The 13293-nt window shown below is 44.8% G+C and overlaps 8 protein-coding genes across 8 annotated transcripts; 4 read left to right on the forward strand and 4 right to left on the reverse strand.

Moving 5' to 3' along the window:
* Window positions 1-571: 571 nt before the first annotated feature.
* Window positions 572-877, reverse strand: KUCA_T00004283001 (uncharacterized protein; the record flags this gene model as incomplete). The annotated part of the gene is made up of 1 exon (XM_022601001.1): window positions 572-877. The coding sequence occupies one exon, from the start codon at window positions 875-877 to the stop codon at window positions 572-574; it is 306 nt and encodes a 101-aa protein (XP_022460291.1).
* A 1978-nt stretch (window positions 878-2855) lies between these two features.
* Window positions 2856-3590, forward strand: KUCA_T00004284001 (uncharacterized protein; the record flags this gene model as incomplete). Its single annotated transcript, XM_022601002.1, has 3 exons — window positions 2856-2994; window positions 3060-3148; window positions 3216-3590. 3 exons carry the CDS (start codon window positions 2856-2858, stop codon window positions 3588-3590), a joined length of 603 nt encoding a protein of 200 aa, XP_022460292.1.
* A 650-nt stretch (window positions 3591-4240) lies between these two features.
* KUCA_T00004285001 (uncharacterized protein) lies at window positions 4241-4732 on the reverse strand (the record flags this gene model as incomplete). The annotated part of the gene is made up of 1 exon (XM_022601003.1): window positions 4241-4732. The coding sequence occupies one exon, from the start codon at window positions 4730-4732 to the stop codon at window positions 4241-4243; it is 492 nt and encodes a 163-aa protein (XP_022460293.1).
* A 428-nt stretch (window positions 4733-5160) lies between these two features.
* KUCA_T00004286001 (uncharacterized protein) lies at window positions 5161-6411 on the forward strand (the record flags this gene model as incomplete). Its single annotated transcript, XM_022601004.1, has 2 exons — window positions 5161-5208; window positions 5260-6411. 2 exons carry the CDS (start codon window positions 5161-5163, stop codon window positions 6409-6411), a joined length of 1200 nt encoding a protein of 399 aa, XP_022460294.1.
* A 597-nt stretch (window positions 6412-7008) lies between these two features.
* Window positions 7009-7985, forward strand: KUCA_T00004287001 (uncharacterized protein; the record flags this gene model as incomplete). Its single annotated transcript, XM_022601005.1, has 2 exons — window positions 7009-7056; window positions 7110-7985. 2 exons carry the CDS (start codon window positions 7009-7011, stop codon window positions 7983-7985), a joined length of 924 nt encoding a protein of 307 aa, XP_022460295.1.
* A 105-nt stretch (window positions 7986-8090) lies between these two features.
* On the reverse strand, window positions 8091-9056 carry KUCA_T00004288001 (uncharacterized protein; the record flags this gene model as incomplete). The annotated part of the gene is made up of 1 exon (XM_022601006.1): window positions 8091-9056. The coding sequence occupies one exon, from the start codon at window positions 9054-9056 to the stop codon at window positions 8091-8093; it is 966 nt and encodes a 321-aa protein (XP_022460296.1).
* Window positions 9057-9287: 231 nt separating this feature from the next.
* KUCA_T00004289001 (uncharacterized protein) lies at window positions 9288-10877 on the forward strand (the record flags this gene model as incomplete). Its single annotated transcript, XM_022601008.1, has 1 exon — window positions 9288-10877. One exon carries the CDS (start codon window positions 9288-9290, stop codon window positions 10875-10877), a length of 1590 nt encoding a protein of 529 aa, XP_022460297.1.
* A 628-nt stretch (window positions 10878-11505) lies between these two features.
* KUCA_T00004290001 (uncharacterized protein) lies at window positions 11506-13179 on the reverse strand (the record flags this gene model as incomplete). Its single annotated transcript, XM_022601009.1, has 1 exon — window positions 11506-13179. One exon carries the CDS (start codon window positions 13177-13179, stop codon window positions 11506-11508), a length of 1674 nt encoding a protein of 557 aa, XP_022460298.1.
* Between the last annotated feature and the right edge of the window lie 114 nt (window positions 13180-13293).

Consider the following 13293-nt stretch of genomic DNA (forward strand, 5'->3'; position numbering starts at 1 on the left):
AAATTAATATCAGCAGCCCTCCATCCATAACTGCGTTTGTTATAGGTATAACGAGGGTGGTGCAGAATTGCTCGATCCCAAGACTGATTAGAATATTTTAACGTTTTTCGCGGCGCCACTTTGCCTTAGGTACCTGATTAAACTTAGCCAACACTGAAACCGGGTAACCGGAGTTTTGAGAACAATACAGAATTTTCTACGGCCGGGTAACCCCACGCAAAAATCTCCGTGGTGACCCAAAGTAGCAAAAAAAAGCAACGTTTTAGCACTAAATTTTTCTCGAACCCGCATTGTCACCTGGGCAACCATGAGACCCGAAAAATAACAACAAACTTTGAAACTACAGAATTATTTGTCTTTTGATAGAATTACGATAGTATTGGAAGATTCCACTGCTGGGTATACATAACTAACGGAAAACTAACAAATATTAAAACATCTTTGTATCAACTTAATACCAGCTCAGCGTGCGGGTCCGGCGAATCAGCTACGAAAGCGATAACAGGACACCCAGGAACGCCAGCCAGAAATTCTGCAGAACAAATCACTCACCAAAAACCGTTCTTTAAACTTACAACAAGTAAAGAGCAGCGGCACCCATGGCAGCAGCGGCAACACCGGCTTGGGCGTAAGCAGCACCGGCAGCACCCTCGAAAGAGGTGACAGCTGGGGAGGTGGTGTTCTCAGCGGTAGAGGTGACGAAAGCAGTGGAGGTGCTCTCGGTCTCTGGGCAGAAGGTGGTGGTGATGGTAACAACACCACATCCGTTGTCGGAACAAGAGGTGATGGTCAAAGTCTCAGTAGAGGTGATGTTGACGTAGGCAGCAGAGGCAACGGCAGCGCCGGCCATCATGGAAACGAAAGTAGAAGCACGCATATTAAATGTTTGGTAGCGAATGTAGGTAGTTGGGATCGAGAGATGAGAAAAAGGGAAAGAAACAGAAAACGACCTCGGGACGGGGGGGAGCTGCCTTATATACGCAAGACGCAAAGCCTAATGAGGCAGAAAAAAAAACATTTGAGATACATCGAAGGCTTTGCGTCTTACTGCATTGGGAAACGCATATTTCCGAAAAAGGCAACCAATTTCCCGAAGTGGATACTACCGGATTTGGACTCAAACTGAGATGTGAAGTGTGTTTGTGTGGTAGGCGGGTGGTGGATAGACCAGAGCGAGACTCATAGGCGAACTTTGTGAGCACTGAGGACAGGTCCTCTTCTACATTTTGTGTGAAAAATGTTTTTCAAAAACTGATCACAAACGCCTTTGTCGGAGTCTTGTAAATAATCAATTCCCTATAGTGTCTGGTCGACAACAAAATCAACAACATCAGATCTATTTTTAGTGGACAGATTTAGTCACCCCTCGAAGAAGCAATTCAAAACATTGGCGATTACCCTTTTCGGTCTTGCTGTGGGCTCCAATTTGCATCGAATTCGGATACCCGAATAGAAAAGGGTTTCGACTACACACTTTGCATTTTGCAACCCGGGCTATCGCTGAAAGGGGATGATGAGCGTTGAAAAATATTGGCGGGTTGATTTTGAAGACTATTAGAAACTGCACTTGGCTGATACAGAAGGTGTGTCGCTGATCGCTCCATCTCTTTGAGAGCGATTATGTGCAAAGTTAGAACTAAAATAATTATGGAATAATACAAGGATTGAAGAAAGATGTCCGATAGCCGGATAGCCGGTAGCGTTGGACTGAGTTTTACAATTCGAGCATTTTCATCACACCACGCAAACAATCAACTCCACAATCTTCTACGTACTGGTAAAACGACGTTTCAGACCATGTAGATGGTTGCTGGTCTTACATTCTTCGTAACTGATACTGTTAATGCAGTGTGGCTGAAATTCAATCGGAGGCTGGGTATGTGTGCTATGCTTAAAGACAATCAGGTGAAACGCTGTGCTCAACACAATCGGCAGAAACTCCTGGCTCCAGGTGGCACAGTGCTGCAGCCTATTTGGCTCGTACGTCAAGATTCTTCTCATTGGGCCTGATTTATTATAGGGGGGCTATCGTCTGATCATGAATTGAATAGGTAATGAACCGCAACTTAGTTGTGTTATTGTTTATCTGTATTCAGAACAGAAATTCTAGAAACCTTTTGAATTTTTTTTCGTTTACTCATACGTCCATTTTGAGATTTTCAGAAATTCGTAAAAGATTGAGATTTCTTGTCTTTTTTGAATTTCAGTGCACACAATTTTTGGCTGCATCTGATGGTTTTGTTTTACAGTCAGTATTTTGCCTTTTCCCACTCAGTATCCAGCATGCTTCTGTTTTATCAATCCTAAATAGGTCTTTTTGCAAGATCTCCTCCCCTCGTACTCCCCTCTTCTGATTGCTGTAAAAAGCAGCGTGCAGGTGTGTTTCTGGGCAGCTGTTCTGGGCTATTTTACAAACGGCAGTTTCAGACTACTCCCTCTCAACCCTAAAATAGATGCTCGTTCTCTCATGTACCTGCACGTTACCGATGGAAGAAATCTTTTGCGAGTCGTCTAAAAAATACGAGACTTGATAAGGAGCGTTCCAGGAGTCAGCATGATATGGCTGTGCAGCGGCTTATTAAGGGCAATGCATAATCTACACAATATTCTTTCTAAGCACTCCACTAACCAGCCCGTCAAGGCCCAAAATTGGGAAATTATAGTAGAAGTCATAACCAGGATTGTAATATCGATAGAATTTTCAGAAAAGCTTATTTGAGGTCGACCCAATGATCACGTGATCTTTACTGTCTCCGCTCCTGGGAGATAGCAGAGATCAGATAGATATCACCAGGCCTAGTTTGCAGCGTTTAAAAATCTCCAATCCACAAATTGAACTGCATCCAGCCATCCAAATGGATTCAGCCGATCGATCTTTTCTTTCAGATCTTAGTTATAACTCCTATTCCAGTCTTCGTAACGAGGCTACCATAAACGAGACCTACCGCAACACTCTTGAGATATTTGCCTTTGGCAGTTACGGCGATTACAAAGGTGAGTCATGGTGAATGACAACAGTCAACAACCCTCTTATTGGAATCCCTACTGACAAATTTCAGCCAATCATGAAAAAGTGCTGGAGCTCACCCCTGCTGAAATCATCAAGCTAAGACAGCTGACTCTTCTGTCTGTAGCCTCAGGCCAACGGGTAAGCTAGACTCTTGACATCTAGATTTTTTGAATGTCATGCCAATTACTAATCGCTTTTTATTTAGACTGTGTTGTTTTCCACCATAAGAAAAGAACTCGATTTTCAAAACGATGCCGAACTCATGATCACTCTACTGGCCGTTAACAACACGCTTATCTCGTTCGTGATGGACCCAGAACAGGAGAGCATTGAGGTGATTGATTGGGCCTCACGCGAGATCTTTGTGGCGAGTCAGGACTTGCCGTTGAAGCTTTTGAATGTGGAAAAGGTTCGTGATATTGATAGCTTGATTAGGAGATTGGAGAAGTTTAGGAATGTTAATGTGGAGAAGGCATCTGCATGTTTGAAAACTGGTTCCGTGAAAAGTCTGGAAGGCGAAAGTGTGAGCCAATCAGAAGCAACACCAGGAAAAAAACGCAGAATACCGTCTAGTGGATAGCCTGAACGGGGTAGCGTTCCGTCTACTCGGACTCGCCAAGTGTGGAAGTTGTCTACTAAGAAGCGACCGCCTTCGCCGATAGGCGGTGTTTACAGCAAAAATGCGGGACATCAGCGCTAGCGGGAGACTAGGGGCCTCATTTTGGAAAATGCCTTCCATTCAGAATAGTACTCAGTACACAATTTTTTGTCTTTGACAGAATGCCCTTCTTCGAGGAACGCACATACTTAGTGGAGAATATACCCAGCGAAGAAAATTCTGCCCAAACATACCCTTCATGATGATTGCAGTCTGATCAAAGTCTAGGACCCACTGTGCACGATATAACTGGATTAATGAGACCATGATACGTCACCCACTAGAACTATTAACTTCACGAAATTTCATGATGCCTGTCTACCAACGGTAGCCTAATAAGTATACAATAAACACCCCGGTTACTCCCAAGTCTGGATTATATGTCTACATAGATGTTTTAGCTGCACGGTAAACAACTGATCTCATGAGACCAAGAGACATGTCTGCTACTTCTTCCCTCAATCAGAACCACCAAGTGTATCTGTCCAACCACTACATTAACTCATGTGTACGATAAATAACTTTGAATGTATGAATATTTGATATACGTCAATGTGGAAATCAAACAACCACTAAGCAGTCCATAACTTCTTGATAATACCAATCAAACCTTCCTTCTCCCTGGACTCGATCTCGTAGATACCGTACGCAGACACGAGTCCTCCAAACGAAAGAAGATACATTGCATAGTTGTGAAGGCTTCCGTAGGTTCTGGCTGGGATATAATCGGCAATACATGCGCCGAAACCGATGTGGCTGTGGACGAGAAGCAACGCTGCAAGAATGGAGTCAGCAATACCGTACTCGACCCCGGTAACCAATGGAACAAAGGTCAATGGAACCAACCCCACAGAAACGAGTCTTTCAGTGGTCCAGTGAAGAGAACCATGAGTTTTGGAAGCAGGGGGAGCGATGTAGGCGTCGTTAACAGTTCCAATAACTCCTCCAGCGGGTTGAGGCAAAGTCGTTATACATCTTCTCAGCGAGGAAACGGCCATGGGCCTGGTAAACTGAGATTTCATCATCTTGAGCCCTGAGCTGGATAGTTGTGTTCTGGCCAACATTATAAGTGGATTCTGTATTATTCTTAGAACTGTTTGATACCAAATGAATTCAGATCGTATTCTGCTCCACAGAAGACTCTCTTGGTTAGGACCTCCGGGACCGGGATTACATCAGCACTTTTGGAGGCGTGTGATTGGCTAAGATTCTGGAAACGGTGTTCTACGCCAAAACAACAGAAACAGAATATTTTTCTCAGAGAAAAAGCAGAGAACAAATATTCAATCCATCAGAATATTAGTAGCCGTTTCTAGTACTCTTGAATATTAGAAATTCCGGTCCGGTCGGCCCAATGAATTTCACCTCTTCTTTAGCCGTGTTACCCTTAGCATTTGGGACGCGTCTCAAGATTATGGGGAAGATTGAAATTTCCAAGAGATCTGCTAGAACGTATCTATCATCTAACCTCTCCATTTTTCCTCAAAGTAAGATGCAGGCATCCAAAATCGCGTGGAAATCCGTTCGGCTGGATCCGAGGGTGTGTATTTGAAAATATCATGGACTTTATACGCGTACTAACTTTGCATAGGAACTCGCCATTTCAAAAGTGCTAAGATGTGGTCAGGCTTTCAGATGGAAACAGATCGATGGCATATGGTCTTGTTCCTTGCGAGAAAGAGTGGTTTTACTGAAGCAAGATGACGATTTTTTGTATTACTCGGCAATTTTTCCTGCAAACAAAAACCCAGAGATTGATGATACTTTGGAGGTGGTCACCGACTATTTCAACCTGAACGTTAATCTCCAAAATCTCTACCGACTGTGGAGTGAGCTGGATCCCGCATTTGAAAAAAAGGCACGCGTTTTTGGTGGCATTAGGATGCTCAGACAAGACCCCTGGGAGAACTTGGTATCGTTTATATGTTCAACCAACAATAATGTCAAGAGGATCTCAAAGATGTGTGATTCATTGTGTGAGAACTATGGTGAACGGATTGCCACGTTCCAGGGGATCGACCATTATTCGTTCCCTGGACCCGAGAAACTTCTAGACTCGGAATCAGACCTGAGAGAGTTGGGATTCGGTTATCGTGCCAAGTACATCGAAAAGACTTGTCAGATGTTTGCTGATGATCCAACTTTACGGGACCAGTTATATGACCAGAGAAGCCCCAAAGTCTCCAGTCTTGAAGCTCACGAGTTCTTACTTCAATTTACTGGTGTTGGGCCTAAAGTTGCAGATTGTGTATGCCTGATGAGTCTTGACAAACACGAGGTTGTTCCTGTCGACACCCATGTGTTCACTTTTGCTACCAGAGATTATGGCTACCGGTTTAAGGGCAAGAAAGCGGTAACACTCAGCAAGGATGTTTACATTGACATCAGACACTTTTTTGAGACGTTATGGGGTGATCATGCTGGCTGGGCGCATTCAGTGTTGTTTGCAGCCGATCTGTCCGACCTTGAAAATGGAGTCAATATTAAGAGCGAAGTCACGGACGAAGTTAAGCGCGAGACCAAGAGCGATATCAAGAGTGATATCAAGAGAGAGATCGTCGTCAAGACCGAGGACCAAGTTCTTGAGGACAAATTGGCGCAAAGAGTGAAATTGGAAAAATTAGAGGAAGATCTTGAGAATCTTGAGACCATTCCCAAGACCCCCAAGACTGGAAGAGGACTCAAGAGAGGCCGCGCCTTGAAAAATAAGCAAAGTTCCAACAAAAAAGCTTTGGTTGTTTGAAATTGGAGTGCTATCCCAGAATGGGCAAAAATCCAAGCGAGTTTAGCATGGTTATTTCATAGAAGATTATAGAGAATGATTATCGCATACTATTGGTTCACTCAGTCCCTTGGAATAGTTGAGGAACATCCGCCAAAAACTTAGTAATAAAAGTAAATTGGCCAAATTATTGATATAAAGACAGAAAAGAATCTCTTTAAATTCATTATGGACTTAATTTCAAACAATGAAAAAACATGTCAAGAAATCGGCCCCATGCAATAGCCATATCCCATAGTAAGCCAATGGCCATTGATCCTTTCCAATATTTAGTCAAAAATTCCTTGTAAATTCCTCGAAAAAAAGCCTGCATTATTCTAAATCCCCAATACCATTCTGCGAATTTTTTAGCAGCATTAAAATCCACTTATGTCGAATGGTAGCCTAATTTACACCAAACCATGTCAACGCAGATAATTAAGATTGGCAGCGATGCGTTTTCCGAGGAAGCTACCGCAAATCGCCAGTCAAATATTCATCCTCTCCAATCAGTTTTTACCACCATTTGAACTCAAAAAATAAGACATTATCATTAATTCATAGTCGTCAAATATCACAATGGCACCTTTAATAAGGACTAAAGACCATCAATTCCGTTCGTTCGAGGTAAGCTTGAATTGTCGCGTCTTTTCCACTGCTACTTACTAACTTCTCTCCAGACCCGCGTCTCCACGCTCACGCGAGCTGTTAACTTGGTTCTATACTGTTCATATGGAATCTGCATTCTGCTGCCATTGCCCAATCCAATTGCCAAAATATCAGTTGCAGTTTTCACCGGATTATACACTTTTGTCATGCTGCTATTTGCTGTGTATGTACAGTTATCGCAGAGCCACATCGATTCTTTGCCTCAAAAAGAGGATCTGGGGCAGCAGCCGGTCAGAGCAATTTTCCGGCGACTTCTGAACATGCCTTCGGTGATAATTGACCGGATAATGGGACTATTGATTCATCTTTTGGGGATAGCGTATCGCTTCGTTTCCGGAAAGCAAGCTTCTACACACTCAGAGGCTCCCCTCATTTCCAGTAGAGTGCTTTCGTTTTTGATTCTGACTCTGCGGAAAGAAGTGGCATTTTTGTGTTGGGTATATATCACCACGGAAGATTCTACGGCCGTTCATTACAAGTCGTTCGTGGCCATGTGTTCTATGACCACCATCCACCAATGGTTCATTATTTCCCAGAAACAGGGTGTTGAGACCACCAAAAGCTCCGCATCGCTTTTGTGGAAGAGCAAGTCGAAGAACTCCAAAAGAGTGCGCTGGTATAACTCTGGAAGGGTGTATTTTGTTGGGTGTGTCATTCTAGCAATCTCGGTTCCGGTGACCATGTATAAGCACCAGATAGAACACCATCATCACAACGAAAGCTGGCTGACTGTGATAGACACGCAGCAGTTATGCTACTGGTTCCTGGATTTGCAGTTTACCACCACTGTTTTCCAGGATATCATGGATTTGGAGTTAAGAGTAGTGAATGGTGCCCACGGAGGTGGAGTCCTACGATCGGATGATGAAAGAGTTCATCTGGTGTAAATGTATGCAATTTTGTAAAACTACATGAGATGAAAAAATTATATCATTGATCTGCATGTTTAACGTTTCGCATTAGGTGCACAGCGTAGCGTCTTCTCCCCTCCATCAGGCATTACTATACCTCGCGTCCTTTCGTATCACTTTAGGCGGCAATAAAGGGTCCATGACTAGCGTGATATTGTCCAAAAAGTTGATTTTAACTATGGGACCAAAAACAGCGCCTCGCTTCTTGAGTCTTTTCTTTCTCAGCCTCGAGTTCGCCAGGTTCTCGTCGCCTTCAGAGTCAGACTCAATAGTAGCGCTGTTCTCAACGAGTTGTCGCTTAAGCTCGGCCTCTCGCGACCTCCAATCATCATAAGTCTTCGTAAATAATCCCAACTCGCGCATAGTTAAATTGTACTTCACGTTCACCTCGTAGTGGTCTGCGGGATTGTCTATCTTGGTAATCTTAGTCAGAGCTCTTACAAGAGCATCCGACGCTTCGTGGCCATTTCCATTAGTCCTTGTTTTTCCAAAACCCGTCAGGTTAGTTAGATATTCCCGGAAAGTGTCATAATCGGATAAAAGCCGGTTTTTATCTAGATTACTCATCTTCTTCTCTTCCTTCTCTCTTCGCTTGTGGTAGGCAAAGTATACTTGGTCGTCCAACGGATCGATCAATTGTCTCTTCCGACTGTTTCCAGCCTCACTGTAATCTCTGTGACCTGAGTGTCTTATTCCTCGGCGGTTAGGCTGTGAAGGCGTCTTGGTGTTGACGTCTTCGACATTGGCAAGGACACCGCTTGACCCTTTCTCCAATACCGGATTGGATACCGTCTCTTGCACGTTCAACCTCGGATTTTCGTGCGGAATAAAACCCTCGTAGCCCTCACCAAGTATGTTAACAATCTCTATCGAAAGCTGTTCTGGAACTGATGTCTCCAGAAAGGCATCAAAGTCAAAGGGTTCCCACCCACCAGACGTGAACGCAACGCCAAAACCATCCAGACCAGCGGTTTCAGACCCGCTAGAAGTGCCCCCTTTTCCACCATCAGTTGATCGCAGATGTCGCCTGTCATTTTCGTTATTCATCCCGAGCGACTTGGGAAATGATTGAGTGTTTTTCAGTAACACAACTCTGGCACGAAGCTTTAGGCGGCTGATGGCTCTGACCTCGGGCGTGCACCACTGTTTTTCTTTATGGGGTTCTGATCCGCGATTGTTTGGGCGGCTGTTCTCTTGGCAAGTAGTCTTTACCAGTCCGACACGGCCAACTCGAGCCCAAAATTGGTGGTATTTCTCAGATTCAATAGAAGAGAAGCCATGGATGGGTCTGTGTCTTTTAAACGGCGTGGAAACGACGATTCAAAGATATGGAATGCGGTTCGTCCCGAAGACGCGCCGGCGTCTATTCCCCGTCGTGAAGCAAGGGTTGGCAGTGCCGTTGGCGGCGCGAATAAATTGGCACAGGCAGTATCTGGAATACGATGGAGACATTTGGGTGTTCTTCTGGTTATTTGGTTGGTGACAATCCATTATCTGGAGAGAACTGTGGTGAATAGGGCGATCTCCAAGTGTTCATGGAAGAAGTGGGAGCGTTGGGAAAGTTCCAAAAGCCGAGGAGATCATGCAACTGGTCCAATTGATCCTTACCGAGTCGCGATAGTTGGTGATCCTCAAATTGTGGATGAGTATTCTTACAAAACGCGGCCAAAACCACTGCTGCGGCTAACCCAGACACTCAGTGACAACTATCTCCACCGCAATTACATGGCCGTGCACAGAAAGCTTTCTCCCCACTCGGTGATGTTTTTGGGGGACCTTTTTGATGGAGGAAGAGAGTGGGATGACGATGTTTGGCTCCGCGAATACCTGCGGTTTGCATCTGTATTTCCTCCTCTGGAGCACACCAAGTCCATCTTCTCCATACCCGGTAATCATGACATTGGCTTCGGCAACGACGTGAATGCCACACGCCTGAAACGATTCAGAACGATGTTTGGGGAGGCTAACGAGTATCAAATATTGGGAAACCACACGTTTGTGTTGATCGATAGTATCTCTTTGTCTGCTACTGATCTCCCAGAGGTGAACACAGAACCTACGATCTTCCTAGAAAGCTTGGTCAACGACAAAAAAATGAAGGAGTATCCTCGGATTCTGCTATCGCATGTTCCGTTGTATCGGTTCACAGATCGCCAGCATTGTGGCCCTCTAAGAGAGTCGAAAAAACGGTTTCCTGTGATGAAGGGCAAGCAGTACCAGACTGTTCTTGAATACGAACTTTCCCAGCGACTCCTTGAAATTGTCAGGCCGAAGCTGATTTTTTCAGGTGACGACCATGATTACTGCCATGTGCGGCATCCTTTCGACCAAGCGTACGGCGAAGGCTCTATCTCAGGTGGAGGTGCTGGTAATTCATATGCGGATGAAATAACCATTAAAACTTTCGCCATGACGGGTGGAATCAAATATCCTGCGATCCAGCTGCTTTCCTTGTGGAACCCAAGAGATGGTTCCGAGCCTGATACGGACATCCAGGAAACAGGTGAGGTGGTTGTGACGGATTCGACGTTTCGAACGCGACTCTGCTACATGCCGGACCCGTACCATGCACTGCGCATCTACGCCGCATTAATGGTGTTTTCCATTTCATCGCTGTTCTTAGTGTGTGTGACGCCTCGGTTATGCAGAAAGATTCACGTTTTACTATTCAAAGATGCGGCCAGGAGGTCTTCAATACTACCTACGATAGCGGAATCGGACGCATGGGCAGTCAAGCCCACCAGGCCGGCGACTTGGAAAGACTGCAAGATACCAGAGAGGCCCAATGCAGGTGTATTTTTCCTGTGCCTTCTGCTTCTTTTTACCGAGGTCTGGATTGTTTTCTGGGTGTATTTTTCGAGAGCATAAAGGAGACAGGAGACGGGAGAGGAATACTCAAAAACCCAACAGAAACAGGGAAGAACCGAAAGGGAGATACAGATGGACCAACTGGCCGAGTAAAATACCCAAGGCTACAATCATTTATAAGGCATACCTTTTTTTTCAATGACATTCAAGCATATGCAGGTGTGCCGATGACTAGGTGTAGTATGCAGACGAAGACGCAGGTCACTTGCATCAGTTAAGATGAGAAAGTTAAAAGCTTTAAAGAAGGCTGAAATCATTCGAAAGACCATTCAGGAATTTTTTTACATTTTGCAGAGAACTGAGTTCTGGATATTTATTTAGAAGTGTCTTAGTTCATTCAATAGCTGAAAGGATGTTGGTGAACCGAGGCACCTAAACCAATATTTTGAAGCACTTTGTATATATACATAATTTAACATTTTGATTTGATCCGGTTGAATTTAGGAATTTTCTTTGAATATCACTATTTGTGACATTTTTCGTAAGTCAAGAGAGCTAGTACATTGTTCCCGATGACTTTCCACTGGCGTCTTCCATTTCTATGTTATGACAATATGGAAAGGTGTTCATGATGATTTTATTCTCGTTTAAGACAAGCTGTATATATGACAATGCCAATGCCTCCCGCTCATTTCAATGTAGCAAGATCAACCTCTGAGCCAAGAGTAACGATATCATCGTACAACAAAGTGGTCAAAAATTCTGCAACCTCAACTTCTCCACTGATCTCTTTCTTTAGACACTCAGCAGCAATCGCATACTTGTTTCCAGACTTTCCTTCACCAAGTTTAGCCACCTGGGCATCGATCTCGTCACAAACCAATTTTGCAGTTACAGTCTTACCAGAATCCTCCAGAACAACCGCATGTTTAACCCACGAGTAAAGTTGCAGTCTCGAAACTTCAGCTGTAGCAGCATCTTCCATTAAGTTGTTGATCGGAACACATCCAAATCCACGCAACCAGGCCTCCATATAGTTGAGTCCGATGTAGATGTTGGCATCGATACCCTTGGACGTGATCTTACCGCCTTCAATGTGCGTGTCCACGAGATCGGATTCGCTCACCTCTTCAGCATGCACTGGGATCTTGTAAATTTGATTAGGTGTAGGCATCTCAACGTTGAAGACATCCAGCGCAATTGGAGCCAGAGCTGGGTGCGCAATCCACGTTCCATCATGACCAGCAGTAGCCTCACGAAGCTTATCTGCCCTCACCGAAGCCATAGCGACAGCATTTCTTTCTGGGTCATTTTTGATGGGAATCGTAGCTGCCATTCCACCCATAGCATGCACACCACGAGCATGGCAAACTTCGATCAACTGGCGAACATAGTTGCGCATGAAGGGAACCGTCATGGTTACCTGGTCACGATTAGGCAGAATGTGTTCCTTGTGGTTTCTCAACCTCTTGATTGTGGAAAACATGTAGTCCCAACGGCCACAGTTCAGACCAGCAGAATGATCACGAAGAGCATACAAAGTCTCGTTCAGCTGGTACGAGATCGGCAAAGTTTCAATAAGAACAGTAGCAGAGATGGTTCCACGAGGAATTCCAATACAGTCCTGGGCAACATTGAAGACATCGTTCCACAACCGGGCTTCCAGCCAATGCTCCATTTTTGGAAGGTAGAAATATGGCCCCAATCCTTGTGAAACCAAAAATTTGGCGTTGTGGAAGAAATACAGTCCGAAATCCAGCAACGAGGCAGAAACAGCTTCTCCATCAACCAGAACATGGCGGTCAACCATATGCCAGCCTCTAGGCCTAACAATGATGGTAGGAATGTGACGACCCTCTGAACGGTTCACCTTGTATGACTTTCCAGTAGCAGCTAAGGTAAAGTCGATTTGATCACGAAGAGCATCGTACAGGTTGACCTGGCCATAGATCACGTTCTCCCAAGTAGGCGAGCACGAATCCTCGAAGTCAGTCATATAAGTGAGAACATCAGTATTCAGAGCGTTAACAATCATCTTACGTTCTGGAGGTCCCGTAATCTCAACACGACGATCAACCATTCCTGGCGCTGGCGCTTTGCATCTCCAGTTTTTGTCGTTGCGGATGTAGGCCGTTTCTGGGAGGAACGTCAACGACTCTCCTCTGTCGAGTTTGGCCTGAACCTCCTGCCTGTTGGCCAGAAGCTTCGTTCTGGTGCCGTTGAACGTTCTGTGGAGCAATGCGACGAATTTCAGCGCATCCTTCGTCAAAATATCACGAGGTGTAGTTGGCGAGTCGTACAGAGGGGTCGAGTCCAGCTTGCCATAGACCTGGACACCCTCTAGAGTTCCGTATGTGAGCATGATGTGGAAGATAAGGAAATATGGATCTATAGAACAGCCCTTAAGTTACTGTGATCTTCAGGGTTTTCCAGGTATTTTTTTCGACGAAGAGTCCCATATATATACTTGCCGCCG

The sequence above is a fragment of the Kuraishia capsulata genome, genomic scaffold (assembly GCF_000576695.1).
Source record: "Kuraishia capsulata CBS 1993 genomic scaffold, Kuraishia_capsulata_scaffold_5, whole genome shotgun sequence".
NCBI lineage: Eukaryota > Fungi > Ascomycota > Pichiomycetes > Pichiales > Pichiaceae > Kuraishia > Kuraishia capsulata.